Genomic DNA, 16,012 nt, shown 5'->3' with positions numbered 1-16,012 from the left:
TGAAGAGATCATTAAGGTCACCCCTGGGGCTCCTTTTCTCCAGGCTAAACAACCCCAGCTCCCTCAACTGCTCCTCACACCATTTACAAAGACATATCTGTTACCATATAGTTTAGAAGAAACTGCTTTTGCCTGAAATGTCCTGTATGTACCTTACTCTGTGCAATGACAGTTTTATGCAGAAAAATTCCCACTTTCTTTCCCACATCCATCACTGATTATGAAATCTAAAAGAGGAAAAAAACTCTTCTCTCAAGTGCATTTAGTTCCCTAGAATCTTCAGGATTCAGTGTGGGCTACATTATTGTTGTTGTCATTATTATCACTATTATATAATAATCTCACCAGTTACCCTAGTTTTTTTTTCTTCTTTTTCTTTTCACCTATTCTTCTGAGGCAATTTAAAATCAGGCAAAGTTGTAATGTAAAATATGTTTTACTGATTTATCTTCGGAAAAAGATAAGAGGGGAGATTTTTAATTTGACTGGGAAGAAGGACACAGAGGAACTGTCTTTGGAAATAATTATTCTTCCAAAACCACACATATGCATATTAACTGCAAAGTGCCAAGTATTAGGTAATACACTCTTTGAATTTTAGAAATGCTTTATTTTTTTTTTTGGTAAGTAATATTTAAACTGTTTCAAAAAATTCATTGAAGCCCCAAATTATTTAATATGCAGGTAGACAAAGGGTCCTATGTTGGAAGCATAAAATTACCTTGACTTGAGGTCAAAAATAATTCAGTAAGAAAAAATTACAGATACTATTTGGATTAATTTACAGGAAGATATTCACTTACTACTAAGTTCTGAGTGTTGCTCAGAGGGAAATATTTTGTGATTAGGAATAAGTGGTGGAGAACTCATTCTCCTTCGCTGTTCAGTTATATTTATGGAAATTGAGAAAAGCTATTATATATTCAAAAAATAAATTTTACAACCAGGGTTTGGGTTAACCAAACAGTACAGCTGGATAAAGCACTGAATTATATTATAACTATGTGAAGAAGAAAACAGGCAGACAAGATGTGGTAGGAATTTCTCAAAGTGATTACAAGGACAGTACCTACACACAGAGGTAGGAGCAGACCTTGTCTGACAGCACTCACCAGAGTAGTGAGTGCTATCATCCAGCTCACAGAAGGTTAATAAAATAGAACTACACTGAACTAGAGCAAAGTGTCTTTCACTCAGAAAGTGAAAAGCACATGTCCTTCGCAGAGCACTAAAATCCACAGCAGTAGTTTAAAGGGCTTCATACAGTGCAAGACCCACACACCCACTGTGGTGACTAGAGGGAATTTATGCTCTAAGTCCAAGACAGTTGGATCTATAGTGTCCACACTTATATGAATTATAGATGCACATATGACTCAACTCTGGATGTACTTATTATCTGCAGTCTGTATCTAAATATAGTTTGAGGTTTTCTTTGCATGACTGAAGGCAATTGATGCCAAGAGAAGCAGCTCATCTAGGTGCCACCTGAGCTCTATTTCAGTGTAAAGATAAGAGGCACTTAATCTGTATCTTAGAACCTATGTGACCCATTCCTCTGCTCTTCTTGGAAACTGTAAAACTTGAGGTGTGACTGATTTCAGTAAAGTTTGGCAGCAAGTCTTCATAAAATAGGCAAAGGTGAGACAGGCTTGTTTTTCAGATACAGGAAAAATCAAGGATATGGTTTCAGACCTAGCTTCAACCTCAAAAAACTCAAACCCTCACTCCGCCAAGTTCTGCTATGCAGCAGAACAGTGTCACCCCTTCCTACACTGGATCCAAACCAAGGCTTTCAGACTTGAGAGGTGATGTGTGCTTGTGCCCTGAACAGAGGTGTCACAAGTAAAACTGTCTCACTCTGTAGCCAGCTTGGGCTGAAGAGATTCATCATCAAAAGGGAAATGTGCAAGGAGTTTTTTCCTGATACCAGAAAGTCAATATGCAAAACACTAGCTAATGCATTTTAAAGAGAATACTTTCTGCATGAATAGACATATGAAGTGTCTAAAATGGATAAGCAAACTTTCTTAACCAAATTTACTTGGGCTCCAAAGAAAAGCAGAAATTTAAATCCCCCTGTACTTCAGAACTTCCTACTGGTTCTAGCAGAAGGCAGCTCAGCACCTCACTATTCCCATTCACCAGCTAAAGGTCTCTGTTCTGTATCAACCAAGAACTGCAGCCAGTGGAAAACACTGGAGAAGTTTGTGGAGGACAGCTCCCCATGGAATGTACCCCATCGCAGAACATGGGAAGAGAGTGAGGAGTGATAGAACAGACTGGTGAGCAGCTGGCATCCTGCCTCAACATATTCCAGCTGTATAAAAGTAATATTGATTTTCTGTGATCATATCAGGCAGAAGTGACTGTCAGCCACTAAGAATATAATCCAAAGCAGAGGGCTGTCAGGTAGACTGTACTCCTTGTTCTAGTATTCTAGTATTACACCTCAATGCAAACTAAAATAAGATTTATAAATACTGTATTTTTTTTAATTCAAGGAAGTTAAAAACTTCCATAGTTAAAATAATGTTGCAAATAAGATCAAGTAAAATCTCTACACCAAACTGAAAGGCAGAGCAAATGACAAGACTGCATATCAAAGGGTGAAGGCAAAAAAATTCACATCCCTCTGAATTGCCTGCTTATTCTGAAGTCCTGCAGTGAAACCCACTCCTCACAGGGCACAGCTGGGTGCTCATCACCATTACATGCTGGCAGACACCTGCCACAAAGCCAAACCTCCCCTGAATGTCACCTTCTGACACCTGGATCAACCTTCTATCCTACAGGAGGATCACTGCTACTTTAAATACAATGCTGGAGAAAAATGAGCAATGCATTATTTAAAATGAGGACTTCTGTTGCTTAGGGGTTTTTTTATTAATATTATTTTTATTTTTTTATGAAATTTTTAAACTTTTAAATCAAACTTTACCAAGTCACCAAATGAAATTTGGTGATTTTCAGTTAATTGTCTTTCCAAGCTCAAAGACAATGAAATATCAAAACAATTATATATCCAAGCTTTACAAAATTCCATGTAACTTAATTATTATTTAGTAATGAGCAAAGATATCTGTTGTCACAACCTTTTGTTTACTGCCATGTTACATAGAAAATATATCAAATTCAAAAATATTGGTTCCAGTTTTTTTTAAATTGCATTTTAAAGTCCTATATCACACACTTAAAGGTATTGTTGTTCAGCCATTTAGTTAAATTAAATTGGACAACTCAGAAATTCAAATTAATTCCTTTGGCATTATACATGAAAAGCTATATACCATTAGCTTTATTTTTTTCTAATTCCACCAGAAATTGAACTATTTACAGAAAAAAATGCGACACTTCACATTTCCAAAAAACTAACATCCATTAATCACAAAGGAGCACAGGAATCCTGAAAGACAACATATATTTTTATAATGTACCCACACAAACCTGAACACAAACATTTTCAAGAAATTTCCCTGATACCAACAGTTCTACTAAAACAATGGCTCTGAAATACTGTGTGTGCAAGAAGTGCTGGAGGAACAAAGGGAAGCCAAAAGTAAAGAAATACCTTAAATGCCTTTTTTTTTTTCCCCACGAGGAAGGCAAATGTTTTGGAAAATGTTGCACTGAGGCTTAAGTTATAAGAATACATAGGAAAAAAAAACCACACATATTTTTCTATGTCTATTAGAAATGTTCAAATTCAGATATTGAAAAAAAATTAAAATAAACTGAAAATATTTTCCCAGGATGCAGTAAATATTTTCAAAAGTGATTTTTAAAATTGCTCAATTATGTTTACTACTTATTTGGTGATGTAATTCAGAGCAATCAAGATTATTCCTATAAAAAAGTGAAATACAGAGTTTTCTTCACAATGGTCTCTGAAAGGAACAAATCATCAATACAGAACCTGGATTCATTCTTTCTAACCTGTGAATAGTATCAATAATATAACAATTTTATATTCTACATTCAAAATACTCCTAATTTTTATTTAGCCATAAAACTAAATATTTTAAAAATTACTTACATTCTGCATATTTCTGAAGCTGAGAGAACTCTCCAGGGCTGAGGTTAACCCACTTCTCCTGGCTCGTCATACTGGCAGTGAGGGTCCTCCTTGTATATCAGAAGAATATTCCTTTTGACCCAGGTGCTATAAACTCCATAAAGATTTTTAACTTCAGTTCACAGTGTCTGGAGAGTGCCAAGATGGCATCAGTCTATGTGGATGATGTTTTTGATGCTATGAACTGCTCCAAATGTGTTGGTTCAGTGATGAGTTACAGCACTGTTAAAAGAACAAATATTGAATACCAGAATAAATACCAAATATGCCAGAATAAAATAGAAAATATTAAATACCAGAATATACCACATTTCCTATGAGAACACTTGTAATTAATAAATATTTTCCCATACACAGTTTTGCTCAAAATATTTCCATACTGTATTTGTCTGTATTTTTATATGTATTTCCAAATTATTTTTTTTAATTCCAAATGTTGGCATGCAGCATTCATTAAAAATTATCAACTGCTTATAATCAAATATATGTGGACACACTTCATGCAGATGTTCCCTATTTAGTAACAACCACTGAAATAGTAGATACTATGTTATCAGCAAATAGTTCCTTATGATTTTAAAATCCAATTTCTGTAACTGGATTTGTACCAAATTATGTTGTTATACAGCACTGCATGGTCTTGTCAGAAATGCTATGAAGCTTCTAACACTCCATGCCAAAAATGAAATGAATTCTGCAGTTTGCTGAGAAGTTCACATAAGAGCTATACAAACATTAACTACTCTAACAGAATAGTAGGGGTTTGATTTCTAGAACATCTCAACATTGCTGGTCACCAGTGAAAATCAAATATAATTGTTGGTACCATCACAAATCAGTTCAAGGGCGAAAAAATTCAAAGCTGTGGTTGCCTTCTCATCCCAATTTTGTGCAGCTTCTACCTCTGCAGGACAGGCCCTCTGAAAGCAATGCATTAGCAACACCTGAAACAACAGGTGGGCTACTTTTCATCTAATTTGAGCCCTCTGAAAGCCAGGTACCTCATCTGAGATTGTCATCTCAGGCACTCCCTTTAATCATCACAAAGAGACAGGTGGCCCAGGCAGCAATTAATCCTTCCAGTTTCAACAAAAAATGTGATGAATTTTCTCCTGTGGTATTTATCTTTTATTGATTACAGAGGCTGCCTAGAAGACCAGTTTAGAGTAGAAAGCTAATTTTAGACTGTAAGTGGAATATTTTCCTATGTCTAGCAATGTATCATTTATAAGGATTAAATTACAAAAAGAGCAAACAAAAAATTCAGATCAAAAAAGACTAACACAGCAATGGAATGAGTGCTAAGGAGGGAGATGTTGGTAGCTGAAAAAGAATACAAAAAGGAGTCACAAGGGGAAAGAAACTCATGTTTACAAGCTTGTGTATGTAAAACAGGAAGAGAAAAAAAAATCTGTTATCTGACTGGGTTAATGTGGGTTATTTCAATATGCTTCTGTTCCTAGTAATATTTTTGTTTTACTCTTCCTGTTTTACATACACAAGTATCACCATCACTGGGCAAAGAAATCCCTGCAGACACTAAGGAAGACAACTCAGCCCCAGAGCTTTCACTGCTCTCAGACCCTTCCTTGTGAATGATTTGAATCCATTGACTACACTATGAGCAAATAAGTCTGTCCTAAGTGCAATAACAGCTGTCTTGCCTTTTAAAAAATTGTACCAGAGCTTTCTCTGCTCTTCTGTTAGAAAAAAAATATGAAGAGTTGGAAGATCTAAAATCTGACTGAATATATAATACAATTTCATAATATAATTGAAAAATAACAAAAGCCAACAGGAGCATGGAGATTGGGATGAAAAATGTAACACTAATGTTAATAACATTGGCCAAGTACAAGGCATATCAGCCCTCAAATCTCTGTGAATCAATGTCAGTGCCTGAAAAAGGTCAGCAACTACCAAGGTTAAATGTGCTATTTAGTAAGAAAAGTTATAATTCTGTCTTGTGAACTTCAGTACTTTTATTTATCTCAAGAAAAAGTAACTATGGTCAACCGGGTCATTTTAATCACAGATGTTTCATTTCTGGGAATTGATTAGATTGTATTGAAGACAGTTTTATATCTTGAAGTTGGTATGTATTTTTTATAATCTTGGCAACTGATTAGATTTTACTGATATTTAAAATAGTATTGGTAACATAACCAAAATTTTCTACCATAATTTAATCCAGTTTTACTATTTACATCATCCTTAACTACATTAGCTTCATTACCTACAAAAGCTAACATTACTGAATACTGTAAAATTAGAGATTATCTTGATTATTTAATATGTATATTTGTGATACACAGCTTACCATTAGAATTACTACAGCTGGCAAGGCAATGATGCTGTGCACTCTGGTCTGATCAGTCTATTCATATGCAATACCTTTAGCTGACCACTCTACACAAAGTTTGTTGCATACACAGTTCATCAGCAGGGAAAACAGATCCAAATGACCAGCTGACATCCTTTCCCCCTTACCAGACACCCAGGCTCTACAGCCTAGAGCCAGAGCTGTAACAAAACATGCATGTCCTGAATGAGTTGGCAACAATGGAAAAAATGCAGTATGGGCATGGCAGCTCACAGCAAAGAAGATGCAGTTTGTGCCTAAGACAGCAGCTATCATGGAACACACAACAGAATTTAAGGTTACATTTTTATTCTGGACAGCTCTGAAATGCAAGTTCTGTCCTTTGAAAGGGAAGAAGTCCCCTATGGGGACAAGGTGGATCTAATTTGCCAGTGTAATCTGGGAACAGGGAAGGAGAGGCAGGCAGTCCCCTGAGGGTGGCTCACTGGACTGCAGCCAGGTCCTGACTCCACCTCAGTGTATGGGATGCAGAAATACACAGACACATAATGGGGAACATTTCACCAAAATGAACTTCCTGGGTACTTCCTTTTTTCAGTTTCCTGATAGGTTCTGCTGCAACAGAGTCCTAAACAAGGAATGATCTCTGCATTGCTTAGGTTTTCACAGTTAAATCTTTTACAGTGACATTTTCCCATATTATGTTGATAATATCGTGGTTATAAGAAAACAAACTCAGTATACAGATGCTGATGGCAAAAGTAATCAATGCATATCTGTGTTATTTGTTAAGGCATACACTGGAAGATCACCTATATACTATGGAAATATCCTAATTTCTGTAAAATAAAATATTAGCTAATTTGTATTATCTTTTTCAGAAGTGTTTAATATAAATTCACTTCTTTACACCTTATTTTAGTTTTTGTGCTCACTAGGTACTTCAGGAAGACTATGCAGTGAGAAACTTATAGATAAGTATATGAAGAGGAAAGTAGTATCAACCATAATACCATCACATAGGAAAAGAAGAATCTTGAACTACAACAATAATCAAATGTGCTTGCTGGTAGGCAAAATAAAGATCAGCAGCTCTAAACAGATCACACACAGTGATTTGACCTGTTCATGCAGAGATAAATTACTTTGAAGAATACAATACAGCATAGAGCTGAAATACATACAATGTCACATAAGGAACTTTCCAGCAATCCTCTAAGTTTGACCCATCGTGGGCAACTCAGACCTGTGCGTACATTTTGTTAGTATACACTTAGGCAAGATTCACAGCCCTCTCAGTCAGACACAAAGCAGACCTTAAAAATAAGAGAAACTAGAAACACGACATTAATAAACCATTCATTTAACCACAAAAAGAATTAGAAAAAAAATCTTCCTCCTCTAGCCACTGACTATAATAAGTCTTAGAATTCCACACTCTTTTTTTAACATGTTTTCCTTTCTGAATTTGAAAGTTTATTAAGTGTTCTGTCAGGATTCCTACCAGGCCACATATCCAAACTAGGAAGCAAAGCTTTGTTAAAAACTATACAAATCAAATTACTCAGCATTCAGCCAACATTGCTAACAAATTTAGATTTCCAGGAATTCCCCATGCCACCAAAAACCTCAGCTGCTCTACAGAAGCCTGGCTCAGAAAAGAAAAATGAGTATGTGATGGAGAAAAAAAAACAACATAGAGGCAAATTCCCTATATGCCAGCCTCACGACTCAACCTCATTCCACCTCACAGGCAAGGAAAGATGAGTTTTCTGAGAGTATTCAGGGCAAAACAAATTATATCAGTCCCACAAAACTGATCAACAACACTGATTTCAGCTTTAAACTTTGGCCCATGGAGACACATCCAGTTTCTCAACCAATCCAACACAACTCCCTGAAAGGCAGGGGAGATTCTTTTGAGGTCCAACCTCTCTGCCGTGTCTGAAAGCACAACACTCATCTTAATGCATGCCTTAAGGGACTTATTTCTGTTTACTGCAACAGGAAAACTTAGAACAGCCTAGAAACTAGCTCTTAGACTTGCTCAGCCTTCTTTTGCTTTCCAGCAGCCATTCCATAAAGTCCATTTCACATACAATTTCAGCAACTGCCAGTTACTCTATAAACAGGGCATAGGGTAAAGTTTCCTTCCACAGAAACTACAGTTTTCCACAGCAGGACTGATAAATTATTTTTGCCTGAACAATAGTAATAAATAACACAGAATATTTTACACCTTAATTGCTATGGAGGCTGCAGCAATTATGCCTTTCTGTACAGAATGTACTTGGTATTTCCTTCTTTGGGATCCTACACTTTCACCATGGTTAGCTAGATCCTGAGATTTTCACTGTGAATGAAATAATGGATTTTCCAAAGGATAATTTTTACATGTCAGGTAACACATGCTTATGTGGGTGCCTGAAACTTTTCTCTGTTCTTCAAAAATCCCAAAACATGCTAAGAATCATTAATTTCTTGCCTGGAAATGCAGGCATTGTGTACAGGTATACAAGACATGTGTAGGTGTTCCTGCAATTAATTTTACACCTTGTAGAGAACAATGTCTCTAATGTCAGAAGTACTCCAAATTTGCATGGTTTAAAGTTTAGTATAAAGAGTTTGATGGGCAAGAAATCCAATCAAAATATCTGCTAATCACCATTCTGGTTTCTTTACTTTCAAATACAGAAGTAATGTAATTACTTATAATTGCTGCCTGATTAATGGCACGAATGCAAAAAATGAAGCCCCATAACACAAACAAAAAAACACAACAGTTTTTTCCTATATGAACTGCACATTTTACATAATAACACCCTTTGTTTTGCACTGTATTTAGTATAAAGTCTTTTTGGTAGGGCACTTTTTTCTTCAATTAGTAAAGGATGTTTACTCATGTAAATAATACAATTCTGAAATATAAACTATGAACACTGACACACTGAAATCAGTGACAGTTTCTGTATCAATCTGAAAACCTCTCCCTTTAAAGAAGTGACCAGCACAACTCAAAAGAACACTTGTTTTACTGACTACTTTATTCCCAGGTGTACTAGTCTGGGACATGTAAAAACATCCATTTAAATTTTAATACAAAAGATATGGACTGTATTCCTCAGAGAACCAATTACTCAAATTCACTTTCTTGAATTATTTATATGGAATATATCAGTAAACACTAAGAGGACATACAACACAAACCCTATTGTGGCATGCTAAGCAGAATACTTGAATCTTTGTGAAAACATTTCTCCAATACTACTGTGTGTGACAGGAAAAAAATAATAGCAACAAAAACTGAGTACTGATAAAAACCAATCAGAATACAAAATAGCAACATCACTGAGTACAGTTAGGATTGATTTAAGAGCAATTTAATAATTAAACAAAGTTGTTAATAATAATAATGTTTTTAAAAAGGGAGATATCAAAAGGAGAGTGTGGAATAAAGTCCAAGAGAAACAAGTGATGCACAATACAATTGCTCACTTGAAAAGCAATCAGCCTCTCCTGAGCAGCAATCATCCAATTCCTCCCAGTTTATACCCCCAGCATGACATTCCATGATATGGAATATCCCTTTGGCCAGCTGCCCTGGCAATGCTCCCTCCTTGCTCCTTGTGCAGCTCCTCACTGGCAGAGCATGGGAAACTGAAAAGTCCTTGACTTAGGGTAAGCACTACTTAGCAACAACTAAACACTCTGTTATCAGCATAATTCTCATAGTAATTCCAAAACACAGCTCTGTACCAGCTACTAAGTTTAAAACTAACCCTGTCCTAGCCAAAACCAGGGCACCCTCTATGCACCTTAACTTCATCATATTAATTCATTATGATCAATCAGAAGTTGCTTTTAAATTTTTCCAGGTTGTTACATTAATTACCTACCAAGTCAGAAGAACTATATTCAAATTTCTCAGTGTTTTCTTTACTAAAAGAAATATTGAAATAAATGAAACCTGAGGAGAATCTGGGACAAGGAAATACCACAATATATTTTTGCTGATTCATCAATAGTATATTAAGGCTTCTTTCTTTCTTTAAATAATACAGCTGAATAAATTAAAAAAATAAATTAAAAAAACCCCCACCACTGGGGTTTATTTTATGCTTACAAGAGAAGTAGTACATAATTCAAAAATCTCCAAGTGAGAGTTTGTTCCCAAGGTTAAAACTGTCTCAGTAACAATTTTATGAAAACAGATTTAAAAAGTGAAAATCTGAAAAGTTGAGGAATTACTCATCCTTCTTACTATTTCATATCAATGACTAAACAAGAAAATTTTTCCATAGGGCCACTAAAATTTGAAACCCTTTTTTTATAACTAAATGATCACAATTAATAATATTTTGATTCTATAAGTGACTAATTATAAACATACTAAAACTAGAAGGGGTAAAAATAGAGAGAGAGAAAAAAAAATTGACCCCAACAAAAGTAGAAAATAAACTGTTCAGGTAAAAAGATTTCTAGACAGCTGGTAGTATTTTGAAATTGGTGAATCACTAAAGCTTAGACTGATATTCTTTAATAAATAGAGAAAAGCAATCTGGAACAGAAAGCACTGGATTTTATAGGTATATCTATGCAATCTATAATAAATTCTCTGGAACACAGCACATTAGGCTGTCTACTAGTTAAATCACTCTGATGAGAGGATGAATCAATCTCTCAAACAATTCTTTCCACATCACCCACTACTATTTCTATATATCCACTGAAACTCCTCCAAAAGCTAGAGCATCATGGATTAAACATCCTGAGGACAGCCTCTGCCTTCCAAATTATGCATCTGCCATCTTCCCCAGGAAATGCAGCTCCAGAAGTGCCCCTTAATATGAGCCCTACCCAGACCTCCCCACAACCAGCACCACAAGTATTCAAGCCCACATCAGCACAGGTTAAGGTCTTTCACTATTATCTGCCACGTTCTTCCTCTTTTCTTTCATTTCCCTCTCATAGGGCAACCTCTGAATTCTGCCTAACAATTAAACTTTTGTTGGCAGTAATTTGTTGGCAGGGATTTTTTTTTTTGTTTAATTGTTGGACTTAATTAATCTCTCCATATTTAGGTGCTCTAAGGGTGATTACAGTACAGGAAAGCAAAGCTGAAAAGTGTAATTTACAACTGGGGAAGAATTCTGATGATCCATAATTTCCTGGGGTACAAATTTCTGCTTCATGCTTGGAAACCAGCCTTTGAAGAGATGTTCTTTAGTCTTGTGACAAAAATATTCTACAGTGCTAGAGGAAAAGATTGCTGCTGTCCTCATTCAAATGCTTTGTGTAATTTAAAATAAACTGGGAACAGGGCAATGGAATTCCTCCTAAAAAATTTTTGAAAAAATATGAACCTGATTTGATCAATAGGAAATCTTTACAGAGAACAAAGATCAGGTTAGCAGGCAGATTAAAGGATATCACAGGGGAAGTTCATGCTAGACTGTTTTCTATTATGTGGAATTTTTATTTTTTCCCCCTAGGGAGAGGGCTATACGGAGAAGTTGATTAAATTATTGCAGTCCTGGGATATGAGTAGCTGGCACTGTCACTCTCCACTGGGATAATGTGCAGCCTCCTTGACAACTACAAATGGTCTTGTATTTCTTCATTTGCTTTACTATATAAGAGTTCAGTGATAGTGAGATACCAAATGGGTTATCAAAGTAAGGCAGCCCCTTGCCTATAAGAATGCATATCTTCATCTGAAGTAAATTATGTGATGGCAGCAGAAACTCAAAGTACAATTCCCTGTTCACCTAGAAGATTCCTGACCCATTCAAATTCAGGTCTAAGGAAACAATAAACTTGTAGGTTTGTGAAGGATCAGTGAGGATTGCCATTTGCATGTTCCTAGAATTTGGTCTGATGTCCATACTGACACTAGAGGTGTGGATGCACAAGCAGAGCATGAGTGAGGCAATTTTACTGAAACAAAGCCAGAAGGGAGAATGCAAATTGGCTCAGCACCAGAAGCATCAGAGCAGGCTCTGCACCTCTGTCTGACCTCCTGTGCACTTGTCCAAGGGATGCAGAAGTCCAGGCTGTCACAAGGTTCACAGTTCTCAATACCAGAAACCATTACTTAAAGGGAGCTTGGCCTCACATCCTTCTACAGCATAAACACACATAGAGTCTGTCTCTTTTTATATCCTTAATGATTTCCCTGCTGTTCATATACTGCCACTGAGTAAATTGAGAGAACTGGCATTTACAGTCCTAGATACTCTAGAGATCTGGTTAGAGATGGAAGTGCATTTTCTGACTGTGGGTCCTTCATTTATTTGTCTGTCCATCCATCCCACCCAGACAGACTTACAGATGTAAAGATTTTAACACATTGCCCCATCTTTGAGATAGGAAAACCCTACATTTTCATTGTTAACTGTGCTGATTTTTTTTAGGTGGGCATGAGAAGACAACAGTGAAATTTATGTCTTCCACCTACTGACTTTAGTATATTATCTCAGAATCCTTTGTAGCTAAGAACTGACAATACTCCCATGGAATTTTCAGCAAATGAAAATTGGTATCTGATTTTGCTTTTAACTGACAAAGGTACATAATTACAGTTTTATACAATTTAAGTTTGTTATTTTTCCATGGTGCTCAGTTTTCAATATGAAAGTTTACTTCTGATGAGTTTCTCAGTGCTTTCCCTATCTTAAAGAGAAGAAGAAAAAAACGTTGATCCCATCTCCTTTTTCCCTCAGGAATCTTTTGTCTGAGCTAGCTGATATTATGCTTGCATTTTAAATATATTTTTTCTCTTGAGAGAGGCTCTGCATTTCTCTTATCTTTTTCAAGCATGTTTTGCCCTGGAATTCCACCTAATTAGTTTCTCTCTTTCTATGTTGCAATTAATTCTCCTTAGATTTAGCTAATGTTCTTACATAGCAGTCCTTGAGACTGAAATTATTGCTACTCCATGTATGATTCTCTACAGATAGGAGAAGAGTGGGACAGGCAGAAAGAAGCATTTTCTAATACATGAAGCTTTCAGAAAAAAACCTCAACTTTTCTCAAGTCTCAGAACAGATGAAAGAAGCTTCAAGCTAAGTGAAGGTTTAAGATCAATTTTAACTGATGCTACTTTATTTTATAGTTTGAGAGAAAAGGGTAGCTGGTATCCTATTGCAGGTCTGAGATGCACACACATATCCCTTCAGGATTTGGTATGTGTTTTGCTTGGTCTGTAGACTGCTAAATATATGCTGGGGGGACACTGGTGGGACTTTGTCTCTCTGATGTCTTGAGGGCAATAGCACAGCCTGTCCTCACCAGCCTGGGAAGACAAATGACCAATTTTGTCACGTTCCACTTCCTTTTGCCTACAGAACTGATAAACTCTGGAACAACCTGCTTAGACACAGTAATAAACCACAGTCAAATAGATTTGAAAAGAGACACAGGATAAACACATGGGACGTATTATTTAACTCCAGTGAGCTACCCACCTTAAAAGTGCAGTTGGATAAAAAAATCTGAACTTGCTTCAGAAGACTTCAGCTTGAAATTTGAAAGAATTTCCCCTGACTTTGCTGAATGTTGATGCTTGTGTTTCCTCATCCTCTGCAATTTCCCTGGGGACCCACATGATTTTGCCCAAGGGAGTTTTAATCTTATCCACAAATTGTAGTCAAGCGCCAAACGATCATTAAATAATGTTCATATTGAAACACTTTTATAGTGCAGGTCAGCCTTTTTTGCTACTACTTCATTTGCTATAAACTAAAAATCATCTATATGTTTACTTCTGAATCATAAGCATCATCACTTAAATCATTAATCATTTTTGTGCAATTCATTTTTACCATAGTTTTAAAAAGCAAAACATAAACAATGTTTTATAAATTTCTTTTCATTTTCTTTCAAAATAAATAAATACATCTACTGAGGAATGAAACATTTAGTCTATTTGAATATATTTTCAAGCCTTACATGAAAACAGCTTATATATTAGAATATGATAACTAATAAAAAGCCAGAAATCAAAGATGGTAATAAAGTGAGGAAAGTAGAATGAATACACAAAATCAAAAAGAAACTCAATTATTCATTGTTGTTCCTGTGTTTACATTGTTGAAGAATTTCTTTTCAATGACAAAGAAAAAAGCATAATAAAATGTATGGCAACTGGGTAACACATTTGTGCTTCTCCGTGATTGAATCTCCTGACTCCACTCCCACACTGAACAGAAGTATCAGGTAAGAGCACTACCATTCCTGGTAATACTAACTGGAGATGCACTTCCTTCATAAATTTATAATCTCAACTTGAATTGAAGCAGCACTAATTGTAAACAACTGCAAACCTGTATCTATTGCACTATTTCACATCTATAGAAGCCCTCCTGGTTTCAACCTGCAATCCCTTCTGCAGGTTTTGTTGGTTTCTCAGCCAAAACACCGGGATGAGCACACTGCACTTGATGCATTGCAAGTCACATGTTCAGGTCCTTCTTAGCTGTTTCCTTTGCTTCAAACTTTATAGATCCTAAAACTTAACTTTTACAACATACCTGTAATAACTACCTTAAGCCAACTGAAAGTCTACTCACTAAAACAAAGGTGTCTTAAACAGAAATTTAAAATTTGTTTTACACTAACAACCAAAAGAGTTTAGAAATTCATCCTATAGAACTTCAACGTGATCCTGAATATGGCAAAATTACCAAGAATATTTATGATCAGCTTTCCATTACTAAAGAGAAATTACAAAGAAAAAGCTTGCAAGTTACAAATAGGCACAAGCTAAGTTAAGTCACATTTCATCTTTCATTAGTTTTCAACCTTTTTACCCTTTATTTGCTTTACATAGCTGTTTGTACTTACCAACTACTGTAATAGTTCTTCCATCTAATTGTACAAAATCATCACTAAAGGTCTAGATGATTTATGAGAAGACTGTATATATGAAATATTTATATTACAGGGCTTGAATTCCATTGAAATCTTGCAAGACAGGAATATAATAACAATTTTTTAAAGAGCAGATTTTTAAGGGTTTAAGAATTATTCTCTTTTCTATCTTTCTGATTCAATCCATGAAAGTTTTCAAACAAAGATCTTCCAAAGTCCCTTGTGTTGTCTACTCTTACTAACAGTCAGAGGATGTACTTATATAACACTTTTCCCAGGAGCCACCCATGGAAAACCCACTTTCATCAGCTGGAGAACATGTGAATTTTAAAAATAGTTATGTTCATAGAAATCATAGAGTCATAGAGTGGTTTGGGTTGGAAAGGGCCTTAAAGATCATCTAATTCCAACACCCCCACCAAGGGCAGGGACTCCTTTCACTAGACCAGGCTTCACAGAGCCCCATCCCACCTGCCCTTAAACACTTCCAGGGATGGGGCATCTACAACTTTTCTGGGCAGCCCCCAGAGCCTCAGCAGTTCCAGTGCCTCACCACCCTGACAGTAAAGAATATCTGATTAACTTTACTAAGTGATTTGGTATTTATGAGTCATTCATTTCACATGCCCTGTATTAAAATATGCACAATTGAATCTTTCTACATATGAAATAAGCCTGAAAGTGTTTGCAAGCCTGCTCTACTTGCTCCTTCTTTATATCACAAGACTATCACAGCTGTGTAA

At 35.9% G+C, this 16,012-nt stretch overlaps 1 protein-coding gene across 3 annotated transcripts in view; it reads right to left on the bottom strand.

Annotated features, from left to right (window-relative positions):
- Nucleotides 1-16,012, bottom strand: part of DGKB (diacylglycerol kinase beta) — a 326,673-nt gene that overhangs the window by 292,055 nt on the left and 18,606 nt on the right. For all 3 annotated transcript variants that reach the window (XM_079302918.1, XM_079302917.1, XM_079302919.1), the window contains exon 2: nt 4,037-4,297. In XM_079302918.1, coding sequence (XP_079159044.1) covers nt 4,037-4,106 — 70 coding nt within the window. In that variant the 5' untranslated portion in view covers nt 4,107-4,297. The remainder of the gene's footprint in view (nt 1-4,036; nt 4,298-16,012) is intronic.

Source organism: Erithacus rubecula (genome assembly GCF_903797595.1).
Source record: "Erithacus rubecula genome assembly, chromosome: 3".
In the NCBI taxonomy this organism is placed as follows: domain Eukaryota; kingdom Metazoa; phylum Chordata; class Aves; order Passeriformes; family Muscicapidae; genus Erithacus; species Erithacus rubecula.
This window is presented reverse-complemented; position numbering and strand designations above follow the sequence as displayed.